The 16,576-nt window shown below is 48.4% G+C and overlaps 1 protein-coding gene across 4 annotated transcripts in view; it reads left to right on the top strand.

Moving 5' to 3' along the window:
- PSD3 (pleckstrin and Sec7 domain containing 3) overlaps positions 1–10,945 on the top strand; it is a 314,418-nt gene extending 303,473 nt beyond the window's left edge. For all 4 annotated transcript variants that reach the window (XM_068972089.1, XM_068972088.1, XM_068972087.1 and 1 more), the window contains one exon: positions 10,543–10,945. In XM_068972089.1, coding sequence (XP_068828190.1) covers positions 10,543–10,758 — 216 coding nt within the window. In that variant the 3' untranslated portion in view covers positions 10,759–10,945. The remainder of the gene's footprint in view (positions 1–10,542) is intronic.
- The last annotated feature ends 5,631 nt before the right edge of the window (positions 10,946–16,576 follow it).

The raw sequence follows: 16,576 nt of genomic DNA, 5'->3' as shown, positions 1-16,576 counted from the left end.
GCCCTCACACAGGGCCACGCCGGGCGGGGCCCCTGGGGCAGCAGCCCTGTGCGCGGCTGGTCAGTAGGACTGAACTCCGGCTGGGTGGGAAATGGACGATTCTTAAATTTTCCGCCAAGAAAGCAAACTGTGTTCTCTTTGCTGAGTGAGCTCTGTGGACTTTTAAATTGAGGATTTTGGGGGTTTAATTTCTTAAGAAAAAAAATCTGGGTACTGATACAGACTGGGTTTATAGAGTTTCGAGAGCTCGAGAAACCAAGTGTGAAGACTGAGTAAGGCAGCAGCATTTCACAGGTTAGCTTTGGGAACTGGGGACGCTCTCCTGGACGCCCGCTTCTGTCTTCTCACAGAGACGGGGATGCTGCAGACGTGAAGCGCTGCAGGGAGACTGCGTGCCCTGCCTGGGGAGGGGTCCTGGGAGGGGGAGATAGGACGAGGGTGGCCGATCGGCCCTCGTTGCCCCGCCTCTGAGGGGCCTACAGGGCCTCTGGGAGCAGCGGCCTGGGCTCACCTGTCACCTGGCAGAGAGCAGGCGCCTTAGGATGGAGACCAGGACACTCCCCAAACACTCTCTACAACCCCAGTGCTTTTTGTCTGTATTAGAATTTTTTTTTTAACCTCTTCTCCTTATATTATTATTAGAAGTAAGCTTTTTATTTTAGTTTTGTTTTTAATTGAAGTCAAAAAGTCCATTTAGAGAACAGTCGAGCCAGAAGGCAGATTGTAATGAAACAGTAGAATTCACACTGCCTCAGGATTTTCCAAAGAGCCACGACTACAAACTGTACAACCTAAAATTGTGTCTGTTTGCTCTGTCTTGGCACTGGGTTACCACTGCATGCAGAAGCCTGATAGGGGAATGGCAGAGGGGAAAAATGTAAGTCCTAGCATAACTTTCAGGTAAGAACTTATCAGAAAGCTCTGTTTTGAATGTATTGCTTCCCTAAATTAATAGGTAATAGAAGGTGAGCTTCGGAGAAGGCAATGGCACCCACTCCAGTCCTCTTGCCTGGAAAATCCCATGGATGGAGGAGCCTGGTAGGCTGCAGTCCATGGGGTCGCTAGGAGTCGGACACGACTGAGCGACTTCCCTTTCACTTTTCACTCTCATGCATTGGAGAAGGAAATGGCAACTCACTCCAATGTTCTTGCCTAGAGAACCCCGGGGACAGGGGAGCTTGGTGGGCTTCTGTCTATGGGGCCGCACAGAGTTGGACACGACTGAAGCGACTTAGCAGTAGCAGCAGCAGCAGAAGGTGAGCCTACTGATACCTACCTATTAATACCTAACTACTAATTTACTTAGCTTTCAGGTAAGAACTTATGAGAAAGCTCTGTTTTGAATGTATTGCTTCCTTAAATTAGTGGGTAGTAGAAGGTGAGCCGGAGAAGGCAATGGCAACCCACTCCAGTCCTCTTGCCTGGAAAATCCCATGGACGGAGGAGCCTGGTGGGCTGCAGTCCACGGGGTCGCGAAGAGTCAGACATGACTGAGAGACTTCACTTTCATGCATTGGAGAAGGAAATGGCAACCCACTCCAGTGTTCTTGCCTGGAGAATCCCAGGGACGGGGGAGCCTGGTGGGCTGCTGTCTATGGGGTCGCACAGAGTTGGACACGACTGAGGCGACTTAGCAGTAGCAGCAGAAAGTGAGCCAGCAAGTTAGGGAGAAAGTCTGCAAATCCATTCGGCATTGTCCTATAGAATGCAGAGCCTTTATTTGAATAATCAGTTCCTTCAACAGCACCCTGTTCTGTTGGCTTGTTTTAATTGTTTTGGTTTCTTTGTTTTCCAGTGTGAAGCTCTAGGAGCAGAAATTGTTTTGCCGTGTGTACATGACATTATCGCTGTTGCTCTCATTTCATCTTAAGCTGGCCTTTTACCCTGCCTTCATGAGAAAGGGAAATGTCAGGAGGAAATGTATTCAGGATTTGATTGCTGGAGCAGCGAGGTCTGAATACTGATGGCAGTGCCTAAGTTAGGATTGCCATCACAGTTTTCATTTAGCCAGTTACTATCATACTCATGTATCAGAGGTCAAAAGGAGATAGTGTTATATTAAATGAAATGAAAAGTGGTATGCAGAGCTCAGGAGAAATGAAACTGCCCAATCAGATGCCTGTACATTTATATGTAGATGTGGTTAAACTTCTTTTCAAATAATAATGTTACATATATAATATATATGTGTATATATATATATATCTTAGCACTTAACATTTAACCTGAGCCAGAACTCTTGTGGCCTTAGACACTGTATTTTTCATTCCCCTCTAGTAGGCATTGCTGCTAGTGAAAGGGATATGTTTCTTACCTGTTTGAGAAGTATTCTTACAGGTGATTGAAGACCCACTTAATAAATTTACATTGCACAAAATGTAGTAAGGATGTTTTCAAGTAAAGAAAGAACTTGATTTTAAGAAAGAAAGAAGCTGTTTAGCATTTGAATTGTCTTTGGCTCTTGGTGATCAGGGAAGGCTTCATGGAAAGAGCAAATCTTAAGAAGGAAATTAAGGGCAAGAGCTTGCTGAATGGACAAGGCCTCAGAAACAGTGTTCAGGTGCTTCTCTGCAGAGAGTAGCCACTGAGCTTGCATTTGGTCAAGTCCCATCTCAAGTTTTCTGACAGTGGGACCAGCTTACACAGCTGTCCTGCGAGAAATCTGCTCACACTGTCGGAGACGCCCGAGCAAGGAAGCTGAAGCACGTAGCTCTGAGATTTTTAAGAACTGATCTGAGAAGGATCCACAGAGACCAAAACGAAACCTTTAAGAAGGTGACCAAAGGCAGCAGTTGCCCCCTAGTCACCTGGCATTCTCAGACTCCCTCTGTCATTCCATGAAGGACAGGCCCCAGAAAGGCCACATCATGACCGCCAGCCAGGATCTGGGAAAGTGAATCAGTGCCATCCTGTCCCCAGGACAGCTCTTGTCACTGCCAGCTCGCTTCCCACAGACCCGCTTTCTGCAGCCCGTCTCATGGTTCATCTGGAGCTGTGTCCACTCTTACGCAGTGGTTACTCTGAGACGTGAAACTGTATTAATTAGACATTCATTTTTAATTAATGAATTTTTTGTTGTTTATTCTTGCCTTTTTACCATCTGGTTATAAACACTTTTGTCAGAGCAAAGGTGTAACACCTACGCAGTGTTATTACCTTACTTATTTTACTTGTTCAGCAGCAGCAGCAGATTGAAAGTGAAAGTCGTTCAGTCGTGTCTGATTCTTTCCCCCCATGGACTGTACAGTCCATGGAATTCTCCAGGCCAGAATACTGGAGTGGGTAGCCTTTCCCTTCTCCTGGGGATCTTCCCAACCCAGGGATTGAACCCAGGGCTTCCTTGTAGCCAAGCTGATAAAGAATCTGCCTGCAATGCGGGAGACCCTGATTCAATTCCTGGATCAGGAAGATCCCCTGGAGAAGGGCTGGGCTACCCACTCCAGTATTCCTGGGCTTCCCTGGTGGCTCAGCTGGTAAAGAATCCACCTGCAATGTGGGAGACGTGGGTTCAATCCCTGGGTTGGGAAGATCCCCTGGAGAAGGGGGAAAGGCTACCCACTGCAGCATTCTGGCCTGGAGAATTCCATGGACTGTATAGTCCCATGGAGTCACAAAGAGTCGGACACAACTGAGAAGCAGATTACTTCCCATAATAATATTGATGAGACTGCTGCTCTGACCCACAGAGCTCAGAGTCTTGGGTGAGCACTGAAGGATTTACCCAAGGGTGAATGTGATCCTGAAATTCACGTAGAAGTGACCATTGACAGACACTATAATGAGTACTTTTGTTAGAAGGTAGATTCAGAGGCTGCCCTTCACATCAGAATGAGAGCTAGTAACTACCAGCTGGTAACCACCACGCTCCACATACACTGGCCCAGTGTCTGTTTTGTTTTGTTTTTTTGCCAAGGACAATGCTTTTTAAACAAAGTTTGGCTGTGCTGGGTCTTAATTGCTGCACAGGGTTTTCCCTCGTTGCAGCGAGCGGGGACTCCTCTGGTTGCAGAGCGCAGGCTTCTCATCGCGGTGGCTTCTCATTATGGAGCCCAGGCTCTTGGACACACGGGCTTCCATAGTTGTGGCACGTGAGCACAGCAACCGCGGCTCCCGGGCTCCAGAGCACAGGCTCAGCAGTTGGGGCAGGCACATGGGCTCAGCAGCTGGGATCTTCCTGGACTAGGGATTGAACCCATGTCTCCTGCATTGGCAGGTGGATTCTTTACCGCGCTGAGCCACCAGTGGTATGGTCTAAGCTGCTTTTCTTTCTCTGTAGAGAGAGAGCCCCAGTCTTAAGTAGGCAGCCTCAGCTCACTCTGCAGGGTTTGCGTGGGTGGTGTCTTGACAGCCGTGGTTGACACGCGTGGATGAAGGGCATAAACGAGTCTCTGCTGAGTGGTGTCCCTCAGGGCCAGACCATAGCATATTGACAGAAACTGTTGAAATGTGGACCACTGGAGGAGAGAGAGTGTCCCCAGAGGCAGCCAGCGCAGGGCTCGTCAGGCGTCTACCTCCGCATCTATATCCATGGCTTTATTTTTCTAGAATTTGCCACATGAGAGTTCAGAATGTTTTCATTAGATGTGAGAAGTGTTGTTCACTCCACGTGTGCTCCGTGTTCTCTGTGCTGGGGATGTATTAACAGACAAAAGCCAAGTCCTTGCCCCCATGTGATTGCCTTCTAGGATTGACAGGGGGGAGATAAACAAGGTCGGTCCGTAAGCAAACTCTGAGGCTCATGGTGAGAACGCCAAGGAGGAGAATAATTCGGTGACCGGCAGTCAGAGCAGACGTGGCTGTTTTCGGTGCGGGTGGCCAGGGAAGGCCCCCACGTAAAGGAGACGCTTGAGTGAAGGTGGAAGTGGGTGAAGAGGCCAGGGAATACGCCCTGTGGGTTCCTGGGGGCCATGGTTCTCGGGCAGAGAGAAGGCTCCAGACGTCTGGAACAGCAGCCTGTCTGCTGTGTTCAAGGACAGTCAGGAGGCGGGGGACCTGTGCACAGCATTCCCGGGGAGGGCAAAGACCCCAGACGGATGGAGGGGGTGTGGGGCGGCACTGGTGGAGGTCTCCTAGGCCAGTGTAAGAGTTTGGGGGTGGGAAGCATTTTTAAGGATGAGAAGCCATTGGAGAATTTTGAGCAGAGATGACACATTCTAGCCTACAGTTTAGCCCATGACTGTCTTTTGAGAAGAGTTTGCTTGGGGGGGGTGGGGGCGGTGCAGAGAGGGGCAGGGGAAGCTGTCACAGTAACCCAGGCACAAGATGACTGGAAGTGATAGAAGCAGAGACATGGTGCGATTCTGAATTTATCCTGAAGACAGAGGGATGGGAAATCTATTGGAGAAAGTGGAGTCAAGGAGCAGTTTTTCTCGTCAAGTTTCCCTCCTCATGTTTGTAGACCCATCTCTACGCTGCTCCCCTAGTCATCACTGGCATACTAACTAACCATTACCCAGACCCAGAAGCCGCTGTAGGATAAAGTGAAAGTGAAGTCGCTCAGTTGTGTCCGACTCTTTGTGACCCCATGGACTGTAGCCCACCAGGCTCCTCCGTCCTTGGGACTGTCCAGGTAAGAATACTGGAGTGGGTTGCCATTTCCTTCTCCAGGGGAACTTCCCGACCCAGGGATCGAACCCAGGTCTCCCACATTGCAGGCAGACACTTTAACCTCTGAGCCACCAGGGAAGCACAACTCTAGGGTAAGTGCTGGCCAATTATACTGGAGTGGGTAGCCATTCCCTTCCCAGAGGATCTTCCTGACCCAGGGATCAAACCTGGATCTCTTGCCTTGCAGGCAGATTCCTTACCATCTGAGGCATCAGGGAAGTCCAGTTTACTGGGGACAAGAGCTTTGCAGCTGGAGCTGTAAAATGAGTGGATGAAATGTCTTTTCTTCATGTATTTTTAGGTGAATTTCCCCAATAGTGTCAGTGTCTTCAAAAACTAGTAGAAAATAGCCTAGTCACCTTTTTTCCTTTTGTCCCCTTTCAAGTCATCTCAGAAAATTGTCCTTCATACCCCTTTGATTGTATAATTGCCCTAGCTTTGTGAAATAGTATGCCTTACATTGATTTTCTGAATCTATTTTTAAACTGTCTTTAGATCATTGTATTAAACTTTGTTCATATCGGGAGTAGTTCTTTCTTGCATTTTAATCTTGCCACCAAAGCAGTTTATAGAGACAGACTAACTCTCTAAATTCCTAGAATGAATAGATTTAGATTTCACTGATGATAGACTACTGTGTAATACTGATGGTGTATTTTTATTAGCAAATGCCCTTATTAAACCCTTACATAGCTTTCTGAGAAAAGAGTAGTATTTCGTTCCTTTGTTACTTCTTTCCTAAAACTGGAATATGTATCAATTAGTGATGCTTTCATCAGCGATTAGCAGGACCTGATGCACTTGAAAAGGTGCTCAGCATCACTAATCATCAGGAAAATGCAAATTGAAACCACAGTGAGATAAACCTCATACCTGTCAGAATGGCCATCATCAAAAGGAACACAGATAACAAGTGTTGGCAAGGATGTGGAGTAAAGGGCACCCTCCTACGCTGTTAGTGGGATTATGCACTGGTGCAGCCAGAGGGGACGGATAAAGTAGGAGTTTGGGTCTAATAGGCACAGACTACTGTATATAAAAAAGACAAATAGTAAGGACCTATTACATAGCACAGGCAACTGTGTTCAATATCTTGTAATTACCTATCAAGAAAAAGATATTTATATAAATATATATAAATATATTTCTATAAATGTATTTAGGTAAATATATAAAGATACTTAAATAAGTATATATAGATATTTTGATAAAATTTATATGATCATAGCTCAGTTGGTAAAAAATCTGCCTGCAATTCAGGAGACCCAGTTTGATTCCTCGGTTGGGAAGATCCCCTGGAGAAAGCATAGGCTACCACTCCAGTATTCTTGGGCTTCCCTTGTGGCTCAGCTGGTAAAGAATCCACCGGCAATGCAGGAGACCTGGGTTCCATCCCTGGGTTGGGAGGATCCCCTGGAGAAGGGAAAGGCTACCCACTCCAGTATTCTGGCCTGGAGAATTCCATGGACTGTATAGTCTATGGAGTCGCAAAGAGTTGGACGCAACTGAGCAACCTTCACTCATATAAAGATTTATATAAAATATTTATATGAAATGGAATCACTTTGTTATAGACCTTAAACTAACACAAGATTGTAAATCAACTCTACCTCGATTAAAAACAATGGGGGCAGCCACTGTGGAAAGCGCTAGGGCAGTCCTCAGAAAACTAGAAATAGGACTACCACGTGATCCAGCTCCCACTTCTGGGTGTACATGTGAAGAAAATGAGCACACGAACTCAAAAGGATAGTGCGCGCCAATGCTCATGGCAGGATTATTCACAACTGCCAAGATAGGGAAGCAACATCAGTCCACCACCAGACGAGCGGACAAGGAAGGTGTGGTCCCTGTACAGTGGGAGACCACTCAGCAATAAAAAAGGACGGAGTCCTACCATTCCTGACAGTATGAACGGACCAAGAGGGTGATATGCTTGGTGAAATAAGTCAGGAAGACTCATACTACGTGATTTCACTTATAAGTAGAATCTGAAAAAAACAGAACCAGTGAACAGACAAAATAGCAGAAACAGAGCCGTAGAAACTGAGAACTAACAGGTGGCTGCTGGAGGAGGGAGGGCTGGGGTGAGGAGGGAAACAGGTGAGGAGGGAGGGCTGGGTAGGGAGGGAAACAGGTGAGGAGGGAGGGCTGGGGTGAGGAGGGAAACAGGTGAGGAGGGAGGGCTGGGTAGGGAGGGAACCAGGTGAGGAGGGAGGGCTGGGGTGAGGAGGGAACCAGGTGAGGAGGGAGGGCTGGGGTGAGGCGGGAAACAGGTGAGGAGGGAGGGCTGGGGTAGGGAGGGAACCAGGTGAGGAGGGAGGGCTGGGGTGAGGAGGGAACCAGGTGAGGAGGGAGGGCTGGGTAGGGAGGGAAACAGGTGAGGAGGTCGCGAGACACTGACTTTCAGTTGCAAAATAACTGAATCAATAATTGTGTGATATCTTTACACGGTAACAGATGGTAACTAGACTTATCATGGTGATCATTTTGAAATGTACAGAAATGTTGAATCACCGTGTGTGTATAACAGGAGCTAACAGAGTTGTAGGAAATTTCTACATAGAAAACAAATGAACAAACAAACTCATAACAAAAGAGATCGGCTTTCTGGAGATCCGTTAGGGGAAGGGAAATTGGACGAAGGCAGTCAAAAGGTACAGACTCCCAGTTACAAAGTGAGTGAGTGCTAGGATGCAATGAGACACAGGATAAATAAAACAGCACTGCTCCATATTATATGTTAAAGTTGTTAGGAGGGTAAATCCTTAAGGGTTCTCATCTCAAAGAAAATCCTTTTTCTTCTATTCCTTTAGTATTGTGTCTGTATGAGACAATGGATGTTCACTAAACTTCCTGTGATCACTGTTTCATGATGTATAGACATCATATCATTATGCTGTACGCCTGAAACTTACACAGGGCTACGTGTCAATTATATCTCTGGGGAACTGGAAGAAAAAAATGTGGGGAAAATACCACTACCTGATGAACCATGGAATGTATGATTCACGCTTAACGAGACAGTCGGAGGAGGCGGGGACAGTGAGCGCTGGATCCAGCCACTTGTGCTCAAGAGCCGGGGCTCTCTCTGTCTTTGCCTCCCCTCAGGCCTTGCATACCACCCCACTGCTGCATGCCTGCTGCCCGTGTCATGGGTCGCAGCTGTAGGAATACGAGGGAAGGGCTGACAACAGTGATTCTCCTCTAAGCCCCTCTTTATCAGAAAGCAAGTCTCTCCCCCAGGCATGTTCTCCTTACACCTCAGTGGCCAAAGCGTCACATAGCCCATCTTAGCTGCAAGAGAGTCTGGGAAAGGCAGTGTTTGGTTTTATCAACCTTTGTACTGGGAGGGACATAGGAGAGGAGGGGGGTTGAAAATGGCTTTTGATTGGCCAAACCTTCAGTGTGTGTCAGAGTTGTCATCCTAAAGTACACGCTCACGTGTGTGTTTTCATATCCAGGGAGGACATAGAGCTTCAGAGTGTGGGTTCTAAAGTCAGGTTCCTGAGTCCAGATCCTGACGTCACTTCTGTATCTCCTGGACTTCTCGCTGCCTCTCTTCCCTTTCCTGTAAAACAGGGATGATAATGGACCAGTTGTGTATGATTCTTGTATTAATAACCTGCAGTTAGCGTGTGGATACCTTATAAATGTCATCTTCACCAACCAAAGCTTGGCACCCCAACATGGATGCTGACCAAACCTAGAGCAAACCTAAGGGCTAGTGGCTTTTCCCTACTTTTGAACAAAACAACTTGAAAAAGTAGCTTCCAGTAGCTTCAGCTTCATAATTATTAATTTAAAACTGAGATATACAAAATCTCAATCTAACCTGACAAATCTCTAAAAGATTTATTGTTGTAACAGACTTTGCCTGCCTTTGTTGAGACAATTTATAACCGATGTGTTCTTTTGTTTAGAAAAAAAATACTTTAGGCCTCTACAAATCCTTCCTGTGTTGAATCACTGTGATGGGAGACTTATTTTACAGTCTATCAAACTGAGAATCTGAGACCCTTCTATAATTTGCAGTGTATATAAAAAATAGTTCTATATAGTGATTTGGATACAAACTTTAAAAAACAAAAAGCATCTCTGTGGGTCATCCCCATGCACCAGCCCCAAGCATGCTGTATCCTGCGTCAGACATAGACTGGCGTGGGGAGGGACGTGGGGGGGGGGGTTCATGTTTGGGAACTCATGTAAGAATTAAAGATTTTAAAATTAAAAAAAAAAAAGCAGCAACATCAATTAGGGTTAGAGAAAAAATGTATCTCTACAGTGTTCTCAATTATTCTCGAACAAGATACTCAAGACAGGAAAATCAAGGAGTCGTTTGAAACATAGCAGACACTCCACGAACAGTTGATGAAAAAACTATAAATGTGCAGAATGAAGAAAAGCATCAGGGAGCAATCTGAGGTTCACAAGAAGGCAGCTCTGAGAAGCTGGTAATCCTAGCAGAAACGCAGTCACGGGACACCAGGGCAAGCTGCCAGGCAGTGTGAGTGGTCCCGTCAGGTCAGGAGCTTAAGTTCCAGGAAGTGTGAATGTTTCTGTTGGGTCAGGCGTGTAAGTCCCTCACCAACTGCTTCCTCAAGCTGGGAGTGGAGAACCGGGCGCCCCCGCCAGGTTCAGGGGAGGCCTCGCCCACAGCCCGCGTGGTGGCCCCAGTGGCTGCAGGCCTGAGCACCTTCTGGCCCCCAAAACCAGAGGCCACATTGTCTGGTGCTGAGCGTTCAGGAAGCACGCTTCCTCCATCTGCATGCCCTTCCTGCAAAAATGCAGAACAAAGGAGAACCCACAGCCTCTCCTCGAATCGGTGAACCCCTCGGTCAGTCTCCCGAGAGCCAGCCCTTTCCCGGGCCGCGGGCTGGCTTGTGCCCTGCGCTGTGGCAGTGTCCCTGACCCCTCTTCTCTGACTCCCCGCAGAAAACCCGCTACGAGATGTACGTCCGCCTCTTGAAAGAGGGGGGCCTGGAGCTCCTGAGCGGCAGCAGGGGGGGCCCCGCGGGCCTGAAGAAGTCGCACTCCAGCCCCTCGCTGAACCCAGACACGTCTCCGGTCACTGCCAAGGTCAAGCGCAACGTGTCGGAGAGGAAAGAGCACCGACCTGAAACGCCGAGCATTAAGCAGAAAGTTACTTAGGATCCGTCTGCGGCCAGGAAGTGCTGGTCGTGGAGCAAAACAAGAGGTTTTCAAGATCTTTCTGGTAAATCCGTGAATATATTAAAAAAAAAATGTCTGTGACTAAATGGTGCATTGGTAACCTTTCCCACTGTATATTTCTGTTAGTTTCTGTAGAGGTCATCTCTTTGCTCTTGATTTCTTTGCTCTGATGACTTGCTACCTGATGCCTAATGCGCCTTTTGTGAGGGGGGAGCGCGATTCAGAACCGACTGTGGGTCACTTCTCCTCCGGTTTCTCTTGTTTGCTCTCTGCTCTGTTGTTTTTTGTGCTCTCAAATCAGCTGTTACACTTTAAAAAAAAAAAAAAGATATATTGAATCCATTGTGAAACACTTAACTGGACAAACCTTTGTAGTTTAGAAAATTCTAGCCAGAGTTGGTAGGAGCCTTTTCTTGTGAAACCTTGCCCAGTCGCAGAGGCGGAATCATGCTCAGAAGTTTGCTTAAGAGTTACCGTGGAGGGAGGCGCCGTTGCCCTGTGACCCTGGGCCTCTGAGCTCTCGGTGTTGAGTCCCGGCCCGACGAGGGGGCAGGGTTCGAGGACCTCAGGACTGGGAATGCAGGAAGCACACTAGCTCGCTGCAAGCGTGTATTCCATTTCAGCCCCACAAGGAGGAGGGAAGTGGAGTCTCAGAGGCTGAGGCAAGACGGCCGCAAGTCCATTGTGTTTTCCAAACACAGCGTCTCAGTGGTGATAACAGACTCTCGGGGCTACAGCAGCAGGCATGTATTTGGTCCTCAGGAAATCGTTACCTCACCCCCGCAGCGTCCAGACAAGGGATCCGGAGCCATCTGCGATGGACAGCCTGCCAGCCAGGAATTAGATTGTTATATACATGAGCACGGCATTATCTCCTGGTTGTAAGAATTGGGGGTCTTCCTAACAATATCAAAATGGAGCCCTTCTCTCCTTAATCAAAGCAAAATAAGAAAGGGAGAAGTAGCTTTTCCCTAGAGTTCCGTGGCAATAGGATGTTGCTTCTCCAGAGTCAAATCTGAAAGGAGTAAAATCTGAAGGAATTATGGCTGCAGAGCTGAGGACTCTGCCTCCTGGTGGCAACGCAGCATCCCCTGGTCTGGTCTTGCCTCTGCCCCTGTGACCACCACTTTGCCCTCTGCTCTGAACTGTCCCCAGAGCAAATCCTTGATTCTAAATCATTTCTTCGCCTCTGCTTCATACGCTTGTTCGAGGGACAGTCCCTTTGAAAACCAGGGCGATAAACCGAAGAGTATGTTATTGAGGAGGAGAGAGGGATGAAAAGTGTGCCCACTCTGAGTTAGAAGTTTCTGACTGTGAAACTTGAAACCTTGGCGACCCTTAGCCCTAGAATCTCCGCAACTTCGGAACTAATAGAATCACTCTGAATATTCTTCTCTCTCCCACGGGCGTTTGCTCTGGGTGTGCTCAGTTTCCTAGTTAAGGTACTATGACCGGAGATGCAGGGACTCTGCGCGGATAGCCCAGTTCCAGGGAGTCAGAGAAAACCCACTTTTGAACCCTGCAGTTTCTAGTGGTATCTCGTCCTGATGCACGAGCATTTACACGGGACTATTTATTAGCACTTCCGTCTGCTGGAGAAATGCCCGTGTTTGCTGGTGCCCAGAGAGAAGCCCCTCTCTAAGGTTATAGCTGCTTGCTTTGTGGCATTTTTGCCACGTCTTCGAAAAGCTCCCTCTAACCCTCTTGTCTTGTTTAGGTAAAGGCAGTAACTGAATTTGTTTCAAGAAACCTAGAAACCAACAGGGTGGTTACCAGCATGTCCCATGTACCTGGCTCTTTCTTTGTAGTGCTTCTGACTGAACCCATGGTTTCTACAAGGGACTAGTCTTTCTTCCTAGAATTGGAACCATCAGCGTGTGTGTTTTCTGCCTAGATCTTTATCCTAAGCAGAGGGGAGAGAGGTGCCGAGACCACGTCATCTCTTCAATAACTAAAGAAAAAGAAAACCCTTGACTGGCTTGAATGTGTGTGCTCCCAGTCCGTGTGTGTCTGTGTGTGTCGAGTGTCTCCATGTGTGTCCCTTAGCGTCTGTACCGGACGTGGAATGGTACTTGCTGCGGCATTTAGGCAGCGTCGCGGCTCTGAAATCCTGGTCAGTATCGGCACTCACTGCGTGACTCGCTGACGCGTCTCCAGAGCTCCTGGACGTGCTGATGGAGAGACAGCTGAGCGGGGTGCTTTGCAAGCTGCCGTACATGCCGTGTTCCCACAGTTGGTCCCAGCAAACAGCTGCAGAGGTCATGTTGTGGGCCAGGACCCCAGACTGCCGTTGCTAGCTCAAGAGCTGAGAGCCGCCCCCCACCCGCCCTGAGGCCTCTGGACTGTCTGGCGCAGCGCCCCTTGCAGGCCAGGAGCTCATCCTGTGGGAGGCAGGGCCTCTCCTGAGACTGGACTCTCGGAGGCTTGTCCCTTAGCCAACCGTGACTCCTCTGTGAGCAATACTTCCCTGGGGTGTCTTGTCAGGGGACACTGAAGACCTTCCCCTTCCCGGCTCCCCGTTCACGGTACAGGGGGCCCAGCTTTCTCCTGAAGGTCCTGCCCCCAGCCTTCACCCATCCCCTTACCCATCCCAGCACCAGAGCCTTGAGGTCAGCCTCCATCTAAAGGTCCTTTTTACAGAAATACACCTCATATCAGCTTTTAGTCTAGAAAACCTTGAGAGTCACCAGAATACCTTGGTGACAGGCGTGTGGCAGAATTGCTTATTTTAGAAGCGGCTGTCTCAGGGTGTGTACCCCCACCTCATGTGTTGGCATTTCCAGGGAAGGGCCAGGAATTCTCTTTAGCAATCAAGACTGAGTTACTAGGGTGCAGGGTCCTTATTTTACTGCCAGCCGTAGACATCATTTGAAGTATGCTTTTTTAAAAAACCATCATCTGCTGACTCTTAGTAACGCCTGATTAGACCAAGCAACACCTCTGTGCGTCTGATTAACCTCAGTAAAACCAGCGTGTGGAGAGGCATCTGGGGACTGCAGCCCTGCAGACCTTTCCTGTTGATCTCAGCTATAGAGGACGGGCGACCGTGAAGGGCCTCTGTGTTTCTCCAGCTGCAGCCCTCGTTCCGAACACGAGGCGTGTTTCCTAGTTAGCAGGGAGGTGAAGGAGTTGATTCTGGGAGAGAAAATCCACCCGGCTTCCCAAGGCCAACCAAGGATCGGCCCCCAGAGGGTATGTTTCACCCTGTGGCCAAAGCAGGACCCCCGAGCCTGGAGAGGGGGCACCTGCCCAGCAGGGGAGGTGCCTCCTGCTGGCCCTGGCCTGCCCTCTCTGGCCACAGAGACTAGGAGATGCCCTCACATCAGGCGGGGCTGGCTTTGGCCACGCACTGCACCTCTTCTCTGCCTTCACCCCTAACCGTAGACAGCTGGGGAAAAGTTGACCTTCGAGAAGCTGCTCCATGGTCTTACTTAGAACCCTTCCTTGGGTTTAGTTACTAGGTCACTGGAATTGGATTCTTTTGGTGTTTTTCCTTGTAGTCACCCATCAAGCTTTTTTAAGCCTGAGTTCACAGGGCGTTTCCCAGTCTTGAGGGTCCGGAGCTCCACAGTGGAGCTTCTTGGGGACCCAGCTGGGGCTCGGCGGTCGGGGAAGCCCGCTTCCTCGGCTGCACCAGCGGTCAGCCCCTGCTCTGCTCGCTTTTCAACTGAGAGAGTCTTTGCCGTTCATGCATTAGCGCTGTTAAGCGGGAACCAGAGTGTCAGTGAGGACTGGCTCAGCGTCGAGCCTGGCTAATGACGAGGGTGGCCGGGCCTTAACCAGCACCCGCTTTTCTTCACGGAGCATCTGAGTTCCTCTGACAGAAGATCAGTCGGCTTGTAAGGAGCCGGGCCTCTGCGCCGTCCCAGTTCCAAGGCTCTCTGGCTGGCTGTCTCCCGGGCCAGCAGTCCGCCCTGGGCAGTCACCCCCGGAGGACCTCCGAGATGAGCGGCTCACACTGTGGAATAACCCCACGGCCATGAGGGGGCTCTGCCCCGCTTCTGCTCTCTCACCCGTGTCTCACTCTCTAAGGACCGAGGTCCACAGCCATTGCTGTTTTCCTCCTATGCCCAGAGCACCCGCAGCCCAAGTGGGCCACCTCTGCCTGGGACCGCGAGCGGCCAGTGCCTAGGGAGGGCATCCTCAGAGAGAGAGAGTCAGGAAAGGCGTGGCTCTCCAGGGTGGGCTATGGGCCTGACTGCCATGGCCTGGTCATTATACACCACAGGTCAGGAAGTTGTATATACGGAAGGTTTCCTAGGTCCCTCTGGCTCATCCTCTGTGATTTACGTGCGCATCTGTAGTGTCGCAGGCTTCTGGAGAATGTTTATATTAATAGTACGTCAGACATTAAAGAGTATGCTTCCTGTCACCTGCCAGTGTTGTAATTGTGGATATTTATAGTTGTTTGTACCTATATGTATCAATGTGTAGATTGTACATCAGTATACAGTGTATGTACATCAAATTTATTTTTGTCCTTAAACAGTGTGATATGACAAGCAAGTAAAAACCTCATAGGATTGAATATATAATGCAGTTTTTTGAGAGTCTATATTAGTGGTACTGTTTTATTAAACTTAAATTCAAATGATATTTTGATTAATTTTTTTTAATAATAAGATTTTATGCTAGAAAATTTCATCTTTGAGCTTTGACTCACCAGAGCAAAAAGGACTCTGAACTAACTTTGTTAAACTATTTCAGTGTACTGTGTACAATACTGGGGTGGGGGTAGCTCATTATAATTTGAAATATACAGAAAGAAAGAAAAAAAAAAAAAACACAGGCAACCTGTGCAGTCTTAGCAACTTCAGTATTAAGAGCACTTAAAGTCAAACTGACAATTTGGGGCTTATTACAAAATGTGATGCTTTAGAGCACACGTTCTTTATTGTTGTAATTAGTCCAGAAAAATAGAGCTTTCAGAAGAATCAGCTAAGTGCCCGGCATATCATTTACATACCTGTGACTATTTCACAGCAGCTCACACCACCTACCCTCCCAGCCCCACATCCTCACCCTCTTCACCTTGAAGAACATCACCAACCCCTGCAGCAGGTCAGGCTCCCCGAGACCCAGGACTGCCCTCCGGGTCTACGGCTGCACCAGCTAAGCGTCAAGTCACAGGTGAAAGAATGTCAGGACAGATTGTGGACCAGGTGAACACTTTAATATTTTTATACTTAGGTCTCTTTTCCTGCCTCTCCCCAAAGAAGAGCCGCCGGCCTTAGTTGTCTGAGCTTACTGCTTATCTTAACAGTATATACATAGATCACTAGAGAGTAAAACTTTATTAACCAGCATGTTGGTGTAATTTAAAGCAAAACTGAGTGTGTGTGAGTGAGTGGTTGAGTGCAGTGCGTCTGTCTACACTTGCCTGTCGTCCCGCGGGTCCGATTCAGAGCGTGGGAGCCGTGGGCTAAAGGGCTCAGCCTCGGCCCCTGACTGCAGTGGTGGTGGTTGCACTTGAGTCGTTTTCTTAATTAACTGTAGTCTCAAACTATTTTTGCAGTTGTATCCCATTTCCTCATCAGTCCTTGACGTGCAGGGCACTGGCCCTGCGTCCCTGCAGGGTCTCTGTTCCACTAGCGTGTTTCCTCCTGAGAACCACAGTGATTTGCAGAAGCATCCCTTTGATTCAGAAGCCACATACAAAAAGGAGTAGCAACCTTTAAAATTTTAATGTGGGGTCTTAGTCATTTGGACTGTTGGGACGTTTAATGTAAAGTCAAGTAACCCTTTGACCCGGATAATAATATCTCCTTCGTGGAGAGTATGTATGCACATTGACTCT

Source organism: Capricornis sumatraensis, chromosome 4, assembly GCF_032405125.1.
Source record: "Capricornis sumatraensis isolate serow.1 chromosome 4, serow.2, whole genome shotgun sequence".
Classification (NCBI taxonomy): Eukaryota; Metazoa; Chordata; class Mammalia; order Artiodactyla; family Bovidae; genus Capricornis; species Capricornis sumatraensis.
Note: the sequence above shows the minus strand (reverse complement) of the source record. Positions and strands in the feature narration are given on the sequence as shown.